Source organism: Colletotrichum orchidophilum (assembly GCF_001831195.1).
Source record: "Colletotrichum orchidophilum strain IMI 309357 chromosome Unknown Scaffold_5.1, whole genome shotgun sequence".
Lineage (NCBI taxonomy): Eukaryota > Fungi > Ascomycota > Sordariomycetes > Glomerellales > Glomerellaceae > Colletotrichum > Colletotrichum orchidophilum.
In genome coordinates this window covers 649438-665434 of record NW_019172961.1, presented here as the reverse complement: position 1 = coordinate 665434, position 15997 = coordinate 649438, and the positions used below count along the sequence as shown (strand labels likewise).

The 15997-nt window shown below is 54.2% G+C and overlaps 6 protein-coding genes across 6 annotated transcripts; 4 read left to right on the top strand and 2 right to left on the bottom strand.

Moving 5' to 3' along the window:
• Window positions 1-867: 867 nt before the first annotated feature.
• On the top strand, window positions 868-2126 carry CORC01_01113 (glycosyl hydrolase family 18; the record flags this gene model as incomplete). The annotated part of the gene is made up of 2 exons (XM_022612769.1): window positions 868-1393; window positions 1450-2126. 2 exons carry the CDS (start codon window positions 868-870, stop codon window positions 2124-2126), a joined length of 1203 nt encoding a protein of 400 aa, XP_022480930.1.
• Window positions 2127-3516: 1390 nt separating this feature from the next.
• CORC01_01112 (uncharacterized protein) lies at window positions 3517-5049 on the top strand (the record flags this gene model as incomplete). The annotated part of the gene is made up of 2 exons (XM_022612768.1): window positions 3517-3855; window positions 3928-5049. The coding sequence occupies 2 exons, from the start codon at window positions 3517-3519 to the stop codon at window positions 5047-5049; spliced, it is 1461 nt and encodes a 486-aa protein (XP_022480929.1).
• Window positions 5050-6168: 1119 nt separating this feature from the next.
• On the top strand, window positions 6169-8129 carry CORC01_01111 (magnesium and cobalt transporter CorA; the record flags this gene model as incomplete). Its single annotated transcript, XM_022612767.1, has 2 exons — window positions 6169-7877; window positions 7961-8129. 2 exons carry the CDS (start codon window positions 6169-6171, stop codon window positions 8127-8129), a joined length of 1878 nt encoding a protein of 625 aa, XP_022480928.1.
• A 438-nt stretch (window positions 8130-8567) lies between these two features.
• Window positions 8568-9373, bottom strand: CORC01_01110 (uncharacterized protein; the record flags this gene model as incomplete). Its single annotated transcript, XM_022612766.1, has 3 exons — window positions 8568-8603; window positions 8711-9072; window positions 9277-9373. The coding sequence occupies 3 exons, from the start codon at window positions 9371-9373 to the stop codon at window positions 8568-8570; spliced, it is 495 nt and encodes a 164-aa protein (XP_022480927.1).
• A 3608-nt stretch (window positions 9374-12981) lies between these two features.
• CORC01_01109 (phosphotransferase enzyme family protein) lies at window positions 12982-14520 on the top strand (the record flags this gene model as incomplete). Its single annotated transcript, XM_022612765.1, has 2 exons — window positions 12982-13037; window positions 13107-14520. The coding sequence occupies 2 exons, from the start codon at window positions 12982-12984 to the stop codon at window positions 14518-14520; spliced, it is 1470 nt and encodes a 489-aa protein (XP_022480926.1).
• A 669-nt stretch (window positions 14521-15189) lies between these two features.
• Window positions 15190-15703, bottom strand: CORC01_01108 (uncharacterized protein; the record flags this gene model as incomplete). Its single annotated transcript, XM_022612764.1, has 2 exons — window positions 15190-15487; window positions 15567-15703. Coding segments are annotated over 2 exons (435 nt in total), but the record flags the coding sequence as incomplete, so codon positions are not given.
• Window positions 15704-15997: the final 294 nt, after the last annotated feature.

The window sequence follows — 15997 nt, the reverse complement described above, 5'->3', positions numbered from 1 at the left end:
TTGCTGTTTGTCGCGTGGTCCTTGGCGGCGACATTAGATGCAGGGCGAGCCAAGGGGCTCTGTTTTCCTCCCGCCTCCTTTCGCATCTTTCTCTTCCCAGGGGGAAGGGGTCCGTAGTCAAACGAAAATCCCGGATTCCCGCCGCTCGATCGAGAACGCGGTCGACATTCCTCCGTATTAACAATCACTTCCCGTCTGCAAGTGTTGATTGCTCCGAAGGGGCAAGAGGGGAAACTTGCGACTCTTTTATGCGACGGCCCTGCTAAAAGGCGACAGGGTCGCATTCTCCGAGAGGAACAGGGACGGTGCGTCGTTCACATACCTGCCGAGGGAAAGAGCGTGGCCTATCGAAGAACATCGCCAAGGAATTAATCGAATTCCTGCAGAATTCCACTGGAATTTGCGAATTTAGCCAATGTCCCGCGCGGTCGGTATAAGATCTCCCCTGGGTTCAGGCACGAAAGGGAGAAGGGAAGATCAGGAACCGTCAAGGATTGTTCTTTCCCCAGTCGCGTGCAGTGTCTCTCTTCTTTTAGGAACAAGGACCAGCACCGGAAGCAGGCTGTCTCGTTCACCTGAGGTCCGTTTCTCCTGTTTCTCCCGTTTGTTGTTTTCGCCCGATCGTCATCGTCGGCTGTGTTGGTTTATTCTTGGGAGAAGGGAAAAAAAGGTCGACGACACAACACGAGGTCAGAAGAGGAGGAAACTTGAACCCGATGCAGCACCTGCCTTGGCTGTCTCCGGCTCCCCAATAGCGATCCGGCTGGGCGCCTCACAGCGGCATCCACGGCAAGCACAGCCCCCAGGGGCCTCCACGTCAGCGAACTGGGCCACCCCGCTGCACCCGGATGGGCCCTAAGGTACAAAATGGCCCGAGGACAACCCCTCCCCCGCGCCGTCCCGTCGACAGCCTCAATATCGACATCGACATCGACATTGACATACACCTCGACCTCATCGAGACGACTGTCCTTTCTGATTCTCAATTTCATTGCCCTCGCAGCATTCATCCAGCCCGTCATGTCTCAAGGTTGGGTCAACGCCGTTTACTACCCCAATTGGCGAGTTTACAAGGGCCAAACCCCAGCTACAATGCCGGTCAACGCTATCACTCACGTCATGTACGCCTTCATCAAAGTCAATACGAACGGGTCATTGAAGCTCATCGACGACTGGGCCGACACCCAGATCCCAGTCGACGGGACAAAGGGCTGTCTCTCGGCCACCGCTAAGCTCAAGGCCTCGAAGCCGAGCATCCGCACTCTCGTCTCCGTCGGCGGTGCCACGGGCAGCGCCGAGTTCCCGGCCCTGGCCGCTAACCCTACCGCCCGCGCTCGTTTTGCTAAGGAAATCAAGGCCTTTTGTGACAAGTGGCAGCTCAACGGCGTCGACAGTAAGTGCACTCCCTCCTCGTATCGTCCTGATTCTTCGCTCTGACATTCGCCCAAGTTGACTGGGAACACCCAAGCGACGCCAAGCAAGGCAAAGATTACATCAGCCTCCTAAGCGACGTCCGGCAACAAATGCCCGCGGGCAGGTACCTCATAACATCGGCCCTACCGCCGGGTCAATGGGTCCTCAAGAATATTGACCTCCGCAGGGCCGCCGCCCTTCTCGACTACCTGAACCTAATGTGCTACGACCTGACGGGACCCTGGACCGACGTCTCGGGCAACCAAGCGCAGCTACTGGCCTCCAAGACGCTGGTGAGCAACAACCCGAACCTCAAGGTCGCCTGCGCCGATGGCATCACCTACGTCACGAGCAATGGATTCCCGAGCCGGAAAGTCCTGCTCGGGATCCCGGCCTACGCGCGCACCTTTCCCAATGCGAAGGGACCGGGCGGGTCGACAAAGGGCTCGGCTGAGATTGACTACTGCGACATGACGAATGATAGTGTTGACAGGGCGGCCGTCGACACGACTGCCGCCGCTGCCTCTTACGTTGATCCCACAAATGGGTTCATGACCTTCGATGTGCCGAGATCGGTAGTCATCAAGGCTCAGTATGCGAAAAGCAAGGCTCTCGGTGGGCTGTTTTACTGGACCGGCGTTGGAGACCGGAAGGGGAGGCAGAGTCTAGTTCAGGCTGGATTCAATGAATTAAATGGCATCAGGCAAGCCTGATTAATGTGCTGGTGGGTTGAACAGGCGCTCGATGTACTTAACTCTGGGTTCGGGTACATATCCTGGCTATTCATCTGGAGTATAAAGACAGTTGAGCGTTAAAAAAAAAGGCTTACCTACCTAGCCATGAATACGAATAATGAACAAGACATCTTTAGGCACGGGCATTGATTCCCTAAGTTTGTGACTGATTAGGTCTTCGTACAATAATTGTGGCAGTCAAGTGCCTGGAGTCCTCGTAAACGGCTATGCGAAGGGAGCTCAGAGTAACCTCGAAACCGCGAGGAGTGGACTTGAGGCCCTCCAAGTCGCACGAGGATCTGTGGTGAGACATAAGCTCAGGACGAGAGGAAGAAAAAAGTAAGAATTGTTAGGAAATCAAGCGGGAGCGCCCGTAAGACGACAAAATTTAGGAACTGAGCATGAATTTAAGCTTGAAAGAAGGGCCTCCAAGGGACTTACAACGTCCGGCAAGCGCCCACGATGGCCCCACCCGGTCAGTATTAGTGTATAGAAGCCCCACTCGGTACCCGGCAACACTCCCATCCAATCACTGGCCCGCTGTGCAGGGGCCACAAGCGCGGACCTCTTCTTATTTCTCTCCTCGTCCCTGCTTTCCCCTGCTTCCCCCTGCTGACAACTCGGCAGCCCTTTCTTGTCCCCTTTGCCCCCGATTCCGTCTCATCTTCCCGCCACGATCCCCGCGCCATCCCTTCAGCATCTGCCGCCCTGCTACACGACCCGTTTCACGTGCCGGGCCATCCCAACCAACGGGAGGCTCGTTCCCTGTACCTTTCACCTGCGTTCGAACTCTGGCAGCTTGCCCAAAGCTTTTGAGTCTAATCTCTACCGACTCATCCGTTGAACGAGTGTTCGGACGGCCTCTGGCAGCTTGCTATTGGAAGAGTGATGCGCAGCAGGGGGGCTCAGCTACTTTAGGGAAAGAACAAGCGGGTTGGCAGTGCCGGGGGGATAAGTCCGCATGTCTCCTCGGGCTCGGCCGCCAAACGAAACCTCGCTGCGAGTTGGGAAGCCTGTGAAACCACGTTCTGAACCCGGGCGCCCTTGGGAAGCAAGTGGACGAGATTGCATGGGACTGATGATGGCTTTTGGCGTCAATGGGATGGCGCTTGGATGCTCAATGACAGATGACGGATGACAGGCGACAGATGGGCTAGTCTTCATGATGGGCCGAGTATAAGGGTCCATCTGCCGCCGGGTTTCCTCGTGGGGTCTCGCACTCTACATTGCTGCATCAACTTTGGTGTTTTCACGGTTTCTTTTCGTCTTTCATCTTTCCAGTTCTTTCGTTTCAGTAGCAATACACACACCCTGCTGTGCAGGCTTTCATTCTTTTCTCACACGCTCAGTTTGACTTTCTCTAGCCACCATGATTCCTCAAGCGGCAACGTTTCTGGCCTACGCCACGCTCCTCGTGTCCGCCAGCCCTCTCGCCGTCCAGCGCAGGGCCGTCACAGAGCTCAACGAGGAGGCTGCAAAGGAGGCGCATCCCCGCGACGACACTGCCACGCGCGCCTTCTCCGATGTTCAGATCAAGACGGACGACGGGAAATGCCTCTTTGTCGACGAGCTGTCGGGGGACTTCCGGGCGAACCTCACCCCGATCCAGATAGCCGAGTGCGGGGCGACGGACGGCCAGGGCTGGGACGTCATCACTGCTGGAAAGCACAATGACCAGCTCAACTCGATGCTCATCGTCAGCACCCTGGTACGTCATTTCCGTGCCGCTTTGACCTGGGTTTAACAGAAGTTGATGGTCTGACTTGGTGAGGGACGACAGACTCAAGCTTGCTTCAACTTTGATCCCCGTCGTCCGGCGGGTAACCAAGTGAACCTCTTCTCCTGTGGCGGACGCGCAGCAGGCGACGGCCTGGTGACCGATTCCCAGCTCTTCCCCGTAAACAGCGGAGGGGGACCCTCGACATTCCAGCCCAAGAACGAACAGGGCAAGTGTTTCACGGCCAAGGGCAAGGCGGTGGACATTGCGGACTGCAACGCCGACGACAAGGCCCAGTCCTTTTCCTTTGGCGCCAAAGTAGCAGCGGGCGGAGGAGCCGGAGGCAACGGGGGCGGCAATGGGACAGCTGACAATGGTGCTCAACAGCCTGCCCCAACGACGACCACCGCGGCCGTTGCGACGGGAGAGCCTGCCGCTGGATGTGATGATGACGAAGAGACCGTCACCATGACTCTCACGAGCACTGTCGCACCCGGCCAGGGCAACGCCGGCGGCAACGCCCCCATCGCAACCGCCAAGCCCGAGGCGACATCCGCTCCAGCCACGGCACCGCCCGCCGTCTCCACCCCGATCGCCAGAAACGGCAACGGCACCCAGCAGGGCACCATCCCGGCCGCCAACCCCACCACGCCCGTCCCCGTCTCCCGCGCCGGCGGCACCCTCAACCCGACCGCCGCAGCCGAGGCCAACGCCTTTGACGACACGGCCACCCGCGCCTTCACAAAGGCAGCCATCCGCGCGCCCAACGGGCAGTGTCTGTCGATCGACCCGACGGCGGGCGACTTCCGCCAGAACCTCATCCCCGTCGCCGTGGCCGCGTGCGACAAGTCTCTGCCGAACCAGCAGTTTGACGTGATTTCCAAGGGGAAGCACAACGACGGCAAGGACGGCGCCGTGTTGATCGTCAGCAGCCTGACCAACGGGTGCGTCAGCACGGACGGGCGGCGGGCGGATGGCGACACGGTCACGTTGTTTTCCTGTGGCGGTCGTGCTGCGGGGGAGGGGCTGACGAATACCGGGCAGTTGGTCAAGATTTCCGGGGACAGCTTTGTATGGACGCCGGTGAATGATGCGGCGACGTGCGTTGTGCCTGGGAACCAGGGGCGTTTGGTTACGGCGGCTTGCAAGGGGGATAATAGCGAGACGTACACGATTGTTGCTTGAAGCGTGGGGAGTGAGAGTTGCAGGGTACTGTCAGTCCCGTAGCAGTCTGTTCTCCTTTTCTTCTCGTTTTCTTTTTTTTGTGACTTTGACTTTCGAAATAGGTACTTCTTTTCTTCGTCGTTGACGACTTATACATTTGGGAATCGGATTACGTGGGTGGGTGCAAGCCAGAAATTGGGTGGGGGTGGGGTTGATTGTGGGATTAGACTTTAGTAGCAATGTACACTACGGATATGGATAGGTAGAATGGAACCTGGTTCTTCTCCGTACCTTGGCCTGCCTACACCGAACGGCACTGACGCTCCGAGATATCGATCATGACCACTGGGCAAAGCTTGCCATTTTCCCCCGGTTTGATGTGTCGAGGAGGTAGACTGAGTAACTTGTCATTCAGGGGGTGGTCATGAAGCTTGAAGCGGATAACCGGCACCAGCCGAGAGCGTAATCGCTGCCAGATGATGGGTCGCCCAATGGCTGATGCGAGAAGTAATGCTTTAGTGGAGTCGTCAACTATCTATTCTCTGTAATTTGCTGCCAAGCGACGTCATTAGGGGGTTCATCGCGAATATCTGTAACTTGCTTGCTTTGCCGATGCCCTGGAAAAGGGACATGAACCGTTCCCTTCGCTTTGGTTCTCCTCCCGGCGTCGCACAGGATCAAACCATCCCACATCTGCAGCCATTAACATCCATCAGTTCATCCGTCCATACTCGTCCAGTCTTAACTCTCGGCCAGCCATCGCAACTCTCGTCGCCCAATTGAGATGCTCGAACTACGTCTCAGCTACGGATACACTGCCAGAGAAATCGACCTCGCTAGATGCGGCTGAGAGAACGCCATTCATTCTGCGACGCCCGGCGCTGATTCGACGATTCGACGCCACGCCCGACGCGATAGTTGCCGTCTTCCCTTTTTACTCTTTTCTGTCCGAGCCAAGCTTTACGCCGTTGCGGTTCCTGAACCCCTAGCGGATCAAGCGCCACGCGACGAAAAGCTTCGTTTCTCGAAATATTAATGTCTTGAACTAACCTTGGCCGATCTCTCCCTCACCTTCTCCCCTCCCTCCTCACCGAATCTACTCTATTCATTCTGTCCTCCCCGGGGGAGTGTGCGACCGTCATGTCACCCGACACCGAGTCCTTTGGCGCACCAATGTCCAAGACCATCAGCGAGCCCGAAGACCACTCGCGCACCGTCCGATTCCCCTCCCTACAGATCGACACCCGCGATCACGCCATGTCCCCGACCTCGCCCACGGCTCGCGTCCGCGTCGCTGCCCCCAACGATGCCAACGGGATCGGCGCACCCCTGACACGCGCCTCCACCGACCAGAACATATCCCCGATGCGACGCCGGGCGGGCACCTTCAAGCCGGTGGAAGACTACGGCGACTTTGAAATATCGCGGCCGGGATGGCAGCCAGGCTCCGAACCCGGCTTCGACCCAAACAAGTCGGACGGTGGCCACGCTTCCATGCCCGCCCTCCGCGCCGACTGCGACATCTCCGTCTTCGACTTCAGCCAGAGGAATATGGTCCAGCACAAGTTTGGAAACGAAGACTTTGTCGACTTTTTGCGGAAACCTCAGGAGCCCTGGGTCCAGAGCCGCTGGATCAACGTCAACGGCCTCAGCTGGGACGTCATCCAGGCCTGTGGTCAGTACTACAAGCTGCATAAGCTGGCGATCGAGGACATCATGAATACGAGGAACCGCACAAAGGCCGACTGGTACGCCAACCACGCCTTCATCGTCATGACGCTGCAGAAGCTCGTCCTTCTCCTCGACGACGACAGCAGCAGTAGCAGCAGCAGCAGCAGCGACGACGACTCGGACGACGTTGCGAGCGTCAAGACTGCCAAGTCCACAAAGGGTATGAAGAAGCTGAAGCGCGCCTTTACCATGGGCGGCAAGCCGAGACCAGACCCCGAGACTGGTAAACAGACGGCCGGCAGACCGACGATGGTGACGCAGGGCGACGGCAGCGGCTACGGGCGGAGCCAGCTGAATCGCAACATGAGCGAGCTTTCCCAGCTCAAGGAGACGGCCTTTGTCCGCACCCTCCAGCGCTACCACGCCTCGGCCAACGAGGTCCGCACCGAGTACATGGAGCGCCACTCCTCCCTCATGTCGCGCGGCCTCGCCGTCTCCGCCGAGCAGGTCGCCATCTTCCTGACCTCGGACAACACCGTCATCTCCTTTTTCGAGATGTCTGCCGAGGACATTGAGCGCCCCATCACCGTCCGCCTCGGCGACCCGACCACCATCCTGCGCCAGTCGTGCGACGCCTCGCTCGTCGTCCAAGCCATCATCGACGCCATCATCGACCTCGCCATCCCCCTGACGGCTGTCTACAGCGACGTCATTGGCGACCTCGAGCTCGACGTCCTCACGAGCCCGAGCATCAAGCAGACGCGCAGCCTCTACATCTGCGTCAGCGAGATCAACAAGATGCTCACCTTTCTCAACCCCATTGACAACCTCGTCAACGTCCTGCGCGACCACCGCACCGAGCTGTCGCAGGACGAGGCCGCGCGCCAGCTCCGCAACCCGGCCAGCGGCGTCATCGTCACGCCCCTCACGCACACGTACCTGGGCGACGTGCTGGACCACTGCGTCATCATCACCGAGTCCATGCAGCAGATCAAGCGCTCCGCCGACAACCTCATTGACCTCATCTTCAACACCATCTCGGCGAACCAGAACGAGAGCATGAAGCAGCTCACCATCATCACCATCATCTTTCTGCCCCTGACGTTCTTGACTGGGTACTTTGGACAAAACTTTGACAAGTTTCCCGATATTCAGAACCCGATGGGCATTCAATTCTTGTCAGTTTGGGAAAACCCCTTACCCTCTCCCCGAGGACACCACCACTATTGCAGGCGCAAAAACATGCTAACTAGGGAAATAGCTGGGTCATTGCTTGCCCGGTCGTCTTTTGCACCATAATCATCATGATGCGGTCCTGGATCTGGGCCTGGCTCGAGTCGTTTTGGCAAAAGAGGAAAATCAGCGCCGAGAGGAAGAAGCAGAGCAAGAAGAGGGCGCGGAGAGCCAAGAGGAGGACCAAGGTGGAATAGGAAAACCCGGCGCCACTTTCCATTGAGGTCTAGATCGAGGGCGTGATCGTTGGTTTCTTGTCATGCGTGTTGTGTGTTGTGATACCCCCCCCCCCTACCACCCCTTTTTTATTCTAATAGTAGAAAATATTTAGATTTTTTCTGTACACCGCTATTCATGTAGTGTTGAAATTTTGGACCAAGCGGTCTCTTGCAGGTGTCATTTGTCAAGTCAACCCTTTCCTCGTGTCCAGTCATGCGCTTTACTGCCACCTCCAGCACACAAGGTGCCAAAGTGAGAATGGGTCTGCGAATATGACGCATCTCATATGCTGCTTCCGTTCTGGTTCCTGGTACACAGTAAAGGCATAGATGAAATGCCTCTATTCAAACTTGCGATCCTGCTGTCTACTTCCTTCTAGGCATGGTTGCTTGTTCCATCACTTCAGCACAACCTCATTATACGACAGGTCCGCCAGCCTCCAGGAGATCGCACTATTAGGTGCACTAGAAAGTACAATAGCATTAGCAAAAAAAGAACGGCAATTTCGCACACCATCAAATAAGGGGAGAGAGAGAGAGAGAAAGAGAGAGAGACTTACGTAGGAAACAATCAACATCTCAGCGGGTTCAAGGTTGAGCCCGAGCCCACCCCCTTCTGCCGGATCAATCGTCATCGCGCCGCCGCCCGTCGGCGACTGGAAACTAAGAGACGTTACGTTCGCAGGCTGCCCGGTGCCGTTGAACGCGAAGGCCTGGACCAGCTCGTTGAGTCCGGTGGACGTGATGTTGACCAGCTGCGGCTGGTAGGGCGAGCCGTAGCCCACCGCACCGGCGGGCTTGATGTACAGGCTGCCTGTAAATTTCGACGGGACCCAGAAGTCCGTGACGTTGGCCGACGGGGAGGGTCCGATCGTCGCGCCTTCGAGGACGGGTTGGAGGAGGGTTGTGCTGTTAACGCATTCTGCGGGGGGGGAGTTTTTTTTAGTTAAAAAGTTTTGCAATGTGTCAGGCGAATGGGAATGAGAATTTTGTTCATCTCAAGATATGCCGCCCGGCGACTCCCTCTTTCCTCCTCCGACCGCGACCGAGCGGTTCAAAAGGTTCGGAGTCTGGATGAGGGGGGGGGGGAAAAGCCATGGGAATGATGGGATCTGTTTGTACGTACGGGAGTAGTTGGCGCGGATAGTCCATGTGTTTTCCACCGGGGCAGCGTGGGCGCCACCTGCGGCGAGAAGAGAAGTCAGGAAAATAGAGGTCAACATTCTGAATCGTAATGGAATCGATCTTGAGAGGCCTTTTTTTTTTTCAGTCTATTTGGATGTAAGGACTGATCCTTTTGTATTTGCCTCTTCGGGAAAGAATGATGCTGTCCGGACAGGTCGGTCCCTTCGGGTGCTAATCATGTTTATTAAAAGCAACAACACCTTTGCGTGATTCCCCTTGAGACCCTCTGCTAAGAAAAACCCATCTAAAAAGGGGTTCTATTAAGTATGAACTCTAAATGCACATGATATGAAACCACGATTTGGTTATACTTCACTGCCCTGGTATCCAATCTATATTGAGTGGGATAGCTCCTTGCAAACGAGTCAGTCAGTATTCAAAGTTTCAGCTATATGGGGGCAAAGAGTCATTCAAGTATCGCTCTTCTGCCCTACTTAAAATGAGTAACAGTCACGCGGACTTAACCGACAGCCCTTTCAACTTAAAATATCCATCACTTTCTAATATGTTTCCCGTCTGACTTAATATTGTCTAGCGTTGATGAACGTAGAAGGAGTCATGTTCCACTGGAGTTGTTAGACAGCCGACTACTTAGTTCTGTATAAGCCGCGACAACTTCGCAACAAGTAGAGATTCGTTCCGCGGGGCCTGTAAAATACCTGTTAAAATACAAGAGGTGTAGGTGGAGAGCCCGTGAAAATGAGGCCATTGTGACATATACCACTCCCCCCAGTGTGAGAGCAAGGGAACAATGAATGCTCATCAGCGCTTTTGTCCGTACTCAGTATGCAAAGACGTCATTTTTGCGTTGAGGAGATGTTAATCAAGGAAAAAAGTATCTGCGTCGCACAGTGCATTGTTATTCTCCATAGCTTCCATTCAGGGTTGGTGTTGCCCTCTTGAGCCTTAAAGCGGGACTCTTGGCGATGAGGCCGCGGAAAGCAAAATATACAATCTCGTAGCTGTCGACCAGTTGGCTTCCTTCTCTTCAGCAACTACCCGACGAATCAGTCGTGATTATACTCCATTTGGACGCCTCGTTTAAGTTGCGCGTTCACGTTAGAAATGAACAGATGAACTAAGCATAATAGTACCAAAACGGCTTCTTATTTTAATGGTCAAGGCGTGCTCTATCAAGGTAGTCCTTTCCGCTTGCTGATTTTCTTATAGATAGTAATCAACAACTACCCACCCCGGAACGAAGTAGGTATCCCTCGCCTGCCGATGATGCTTTTTGTCTGCGGGATCCCCGGGGGGACGGGAGTCAGAGAAGGAGAACACCCTGTTGACGCCCCTGTCAGCGGCCCCATATAACAGCGACGACAAAAGTATAAATGAGGAGAGCGTTTCCGAGGTCCCGGCCGAGTCTGAGAACGACGCATCGGCCAAAACAAAAAACGTGTGTGCTGCGCCGACACAAATATTAAAGGACCATGCTGACTGTGAACATAGGTCGTAAGATAACCCAGGAGGGTTTCGGTCCAAAACCTTCCAAGATGACGGGAGCCGAGAAAGGCAAAAGGCCGCCAAGGGATATGTATGCTCCCCAGCACAGTCTGAAACGATGGTAACACATGTGCTTAGCCCCCAAGAACATGGTCAGCAAGGTGGCGCGAGATCGTTCGTGTCTCCCGCTTGAATTTGGCCATGGCTGGTCTCAATAAGGGTGGGAAATATCACAAAAGCACTGCCAACCGGTGTCTTTCTTACTTGAGCGGCGAAAGTTCTTCTAAATGCAAGCCAATTGTCCTCCACGCTGTGGCCTCTAGCCTCTGACCGAGAAGCTTAGTAGCCTTCTCCAGAATCTCCTGGCGAAGAAGTCCGTAAGTTTATTCCACGGTAGTGTGCCAATACATTGGAACGTTCTAACGAATTCCAGGAGGCAGATCAGCACCGGGTCGACCTGCGTATGCTTATTCACGATGGTCTCTCTACAAGGAGACCATTGAGACTGTTCTCGATGCCCATAATCCTGCCAACCCGCCGGCCGTTCCGCCTACATCGTTGACGCTCGTTCCCCCCCCCCCCCCCACCCTTGCTTGGACGGTGTATGAAGTCGCTCCCGTCGATGCTATTTTCTCAAGTGCTCCGACCCCGAGTGCTCACTGCCCCCCCTCAGTTCCCGGCGTCTGGCGCTTGGTTCGGTCGATATTGCGTTTTATGGACCCCCTATATCGAGTTAACTTCAGCTAATTGATTCAGAATCGGAACCAAGTGGGCCGGAGTTATATCGATCACAAACTAATAGACCAACGCAGGTCCACATACAATCAGACGAGCTTGCGCTAAACATAAGAACTATATTGACTATTAAAATGCCCTTTAAAAAGGAGGACATCGCAATAAGAAAGTTCCTGGTGCATATAAAATTATGCGTATTAAGTTTCTTCACAAGGGAACTCATCTTCGCGTTCTTATCGTGCTAGAGCTTTGTCCTTCATCTCGCCTGAAACTCCTCTAGCAAGTACAAGGCGGCGGAATATGCCCCGCTCTTCGTCTTGTAACTCGAATAACAATACACAGACTTACTCCTTCGAATAACGTTTCCGCTGATAGTTCAACTCGGCCGGCATGTAGTACAGAGTCGACTTGACGTTCTGTTCATCAAAGTTCTCGTGGAATGAGTCTAGGTGCATACGTATACTGAAGCCTGCATCGTCGATTTTCGCACCGTTCACGACCACCTTCCAATTGTTGGCCACCCGTTGTGGCGTGCCAGTAAGGGAAAGATTCATTTGCTTCAGTACACCCCATAAGCGTAGCCATCCGCTAGTAATCATACCGGTTCTATCGTCAGTGATGTACTCAATATGGTAATCTTCGGTAGCGATGAGAGTCTCGGCGAACTGGTTTCCATATGGTTGACCTGGTGTAAACGCACCTTCTGGAGCTGCCCAGGACCAGCTTGGAGCACGATAGACCGTGATTCAAGGCGCCAGTCAACCAAGTCATCTCCAGATTGTGAAAGCCAAAGCCTGTACAGAAGAACTGCTCTTGGAACCTGCCGTTGTTGGCTTGAATTGGTTGGAGACGGTGTCGATATCAGCCAAGCATACCAATGAAACGAAGGAGAGGCTTTGATTTCTCATATGGGAAGAACGAAGATTCGACCGTCCTCGTAGACACAGGTATGGGCCATGCTTTTTGTAAGATATTCCACCTAGGTACGGATGTCAGGGCGGAGTCGTACAGTTGTGGTACGGCTGGACTGCAGCGTGCTTCATGAGATGCCTAGGGGCAAAGCCTCTGGGTTCGACCTCATTTGAAATAATTCTCTAATATCGTTACCTAGGTAGGTGTTGACCGATTTAGATGATCGGCTCGGAAATTATTGTGTTTTCGGTTGTACCGTATGTTCTTCGGCTCACATTACTGTAAGGAACTGGGGAATTACAAGATTGGACGGAGATCTGATCTCTTGCGTCACAAAGCACTGTAGCCCAGGCTCGCTCAGGTGCAACTACATAGATCACCCGCCGCCCTACGTATAATTCGGGTGGTGCAAACGTGGTGAGCCAGGCGTTTACATAGAGAGAACGGCCCGCTATTTGATGAATTACTAGCTGTTTTTAGGCGCTTATGTCACTTACATGCGTTACCTTAAAGCTACCACCCTGCAGGGGCACCCTAACACCCCTGCACAAACATGGGAGTGGGAGCGGCTACCGCTGATTTAGACTCTTATTCCCCTCCGCAAACAACGTGACCTTTAGTCTTCATGACAAGACAAGCTCTATACTCACGACACAATGAATGATACTTTTCTCTGAGCACTTGCTTTGATACTTTTGAAGACACCAACAGCAACGATCAAGCACGCAGTTGGATCCGAAAAGCTCTCGATGCCCAGCTCGACCTAGCAAAATTTGTCGCTGACCGCCGAGGAAAGGGGCGAGCCACCGAGATCGTCGGCTACCTCAAAGGCTCCTTCAACTTGGGCTTCCGAATCAGGTTTGAGGATGACGGGCCCGACGCTATCATCCGTTTTCCGAAGCCCGGCCACATCTCGACGGTTTTCCTGGAGGGGAAGCTCGTCAATGAAGTACGCGCCATCGAGTTCATACGCCACAACACCACAATTCCGGTTCCCTTTCTGCATGCTTGGGGCATGGCCCACGAGAGTCCCCGGCAGCTCGGCCCCTTTATCATTATGGATTTTGTGGAGGGCACTTTGGCCTCGAGGATTCTCCAAAAGCCTACCGACGACGATCAGGAAGAACTGATCTTGAACCCGGACCTGGATAGTTCTTTGCTGGACAAGTTCTACCGGCAAGTTGCCGGGTACTTGCTCCAACTGTCTCGACTCAAGTTCAAGCGTATTGGCGCTATTTCGAAAGAGCCTAGAGAGCCTGGGGAGGAGGAGGATGCGTGGTCCTCTTCCAAGAGACCTCTGACGTACAACATGAACGAATTGGCCACGGCCGCAGGCTACCCAACAGATAGTTTCCCGACCACGAGCTTCGCCCGTGCCAGCGACCTCTTCAAGAGCGTGGGTCACGAGCACCTGGTTCATCTGCGCACCCAGCGGAATCTCGCCTTCACCCCCGAGATCGCGCGCGCACGCTACATCGCCCGTCACCGCTACCTCCAGCTCGTCAACTCCTATTGCAGCGCCGAAGACGACGCTGGTCCCTTCGCCCCGTACTGCGACGACTTAAGGCCGGCCAACATGCTCGTGGACCCCGACACCATGCGGATCACGGCCGTGCTCGACTGGGAGTTCACCAATGCCATGCCCGCCCAATTCTCGCACGAACCGCCCTGGTGGCTGCTGCTGACCGACCCGGGCAGCTGGGTTGACCGCGACGCCGTGCAGGAGTTTCGTGACCTCTACGAACCCCGGATGAAACAGTTCCTCCGGATGCTCGAGACGGTCGAGGCAGAGGAAGGCCGTGACGCTTGTGGAGATGGAGACGGAAACGACCGACGGCCGCTCTCGGCCCGAATGGGCGCCTCGTGGGTGACAGGCCAGTTTTGGTTTAATTTCGCATCCCGCAAGAGCTACGACGTAGACAACATCTACTGGAGGGTGCTGCACGACGGGGGCGACGCGGCAGAGCTGCTTGACCCCGAGGTGCGCGCGGGGATGGACGCCGCCGTGGAGGAAAAGATGGCACAGCTAAGGGAGTATAGGGAGGAATATGCGGTGCGTTTCCCCGATGAGGAGGCAGACGACCACGATTGAGCGGCTAGATGGCTCAGGATCCCTGGCCTTGTTAAGCCTTTCTCTCCACAAATACAAAAAGTCTATATCGATTTTAATTAGCTATGGACACAATTGCAATCTTGATTTAACATGCCTCATTCTATTAATTGTATACAAAGTATTTTGAAACCCACAAATCACATTACATTACAAATGAAATTGCAAATTACATGTGATGTAATCAGCATCATTAGTGAAAAGCAATTCGGAGCAACAATCTGGTCATTGGTGCTGATATCCTAATCGCTGCAGCTGACGATCCCATTATCGTATCGGTCGTCTGTCCTTCCTTATCTTCACTTGACTTTCTCTAGTTTTGCTGTTCCCGCGATTTTTCTATATGACCCCTGATTTTTATCCATACAATTACTATTCAGTCCGTATTCCGAACAACGAGCGGAACTCATATCTGGATTTTGTTACCTTTATAGGAGATTCCTATGCGGATATCGGTTAGCTGGGGGTTGTTCCTAGGGTTCAGGTTACAGAAGCCGGTCCCGTTCCTAGGAATAAAAAGGCCAGGGGACTCTCATTCCCGAGAATGAGAAGGGCAGACACCTCTTATTCCCAGGGATACCAGGACCGAGAGGTTCCAAACAGCAAGTCCTTTGTCTCGCTCTTCCTGAAGAATAAGTCCAAGACGCTAGCTTAACGAAGAGCTGGCGGACAAGAACCAACGATGCCAGTGATGAGACGGAAGACGATGAACATTGTCAAAGAAAGCGGCAATGAATAAGCAACGTTGGCTATAACGAATAGAAGAGAGTTGACGTGATACAATATGAGACGGCCGTAGAGCTCGCTCAACGGTCCGTATATTAACGGTCCAAAAACGTGGCGAAGAACAAGAATGGAAACACTGAAGGATTCGAGGTTGATGTTGGCAGAGTAGAACTCTCTCATTGTCTCGCTTGTGCTGGGTGCAAACATCGAGGAGCCGAAAGGACTAAGAAGGATCGTCAACGTGAGAGTTCGAGACAACACTAGCATCGGAGATTGCCTCTTGAGGTCCAGGGGTCGATCACGAAATCAGGGTGTGTGCCGGTATAAGGAGAAAATGAACCCAGTTCTTGGAGACCAACCAATTTTTTGTTTTCTCAGAATCATCTCCTTCCCAAATAACAAAGATTGGAAAGCTTGCCCCTTCAGCACCGTCATTTTGTGAATTTCCACTTCACTCAGCTTATAACATACGATAGCCCATGGCATGCACGCCCATCGGCTCGCCGAGTGGATCTGGTACTGACATCTTGCCCCACGCCGCACATGATGGCCTCGAAGGCATTCTTGTTCGCTGACACGGAACTGGCTCCATGCTGCCGAAACCGGTCCAAAGACCATCTTGACGATCGTTCCACACCTCAGCTAGGGCAAATCTGTAGTTGATGCCAGCCCAAGCTGGAAAAAGCAGGGCCTGGCGAAAGTCGTCATATTCGCCTCGTACTCGATATCTATT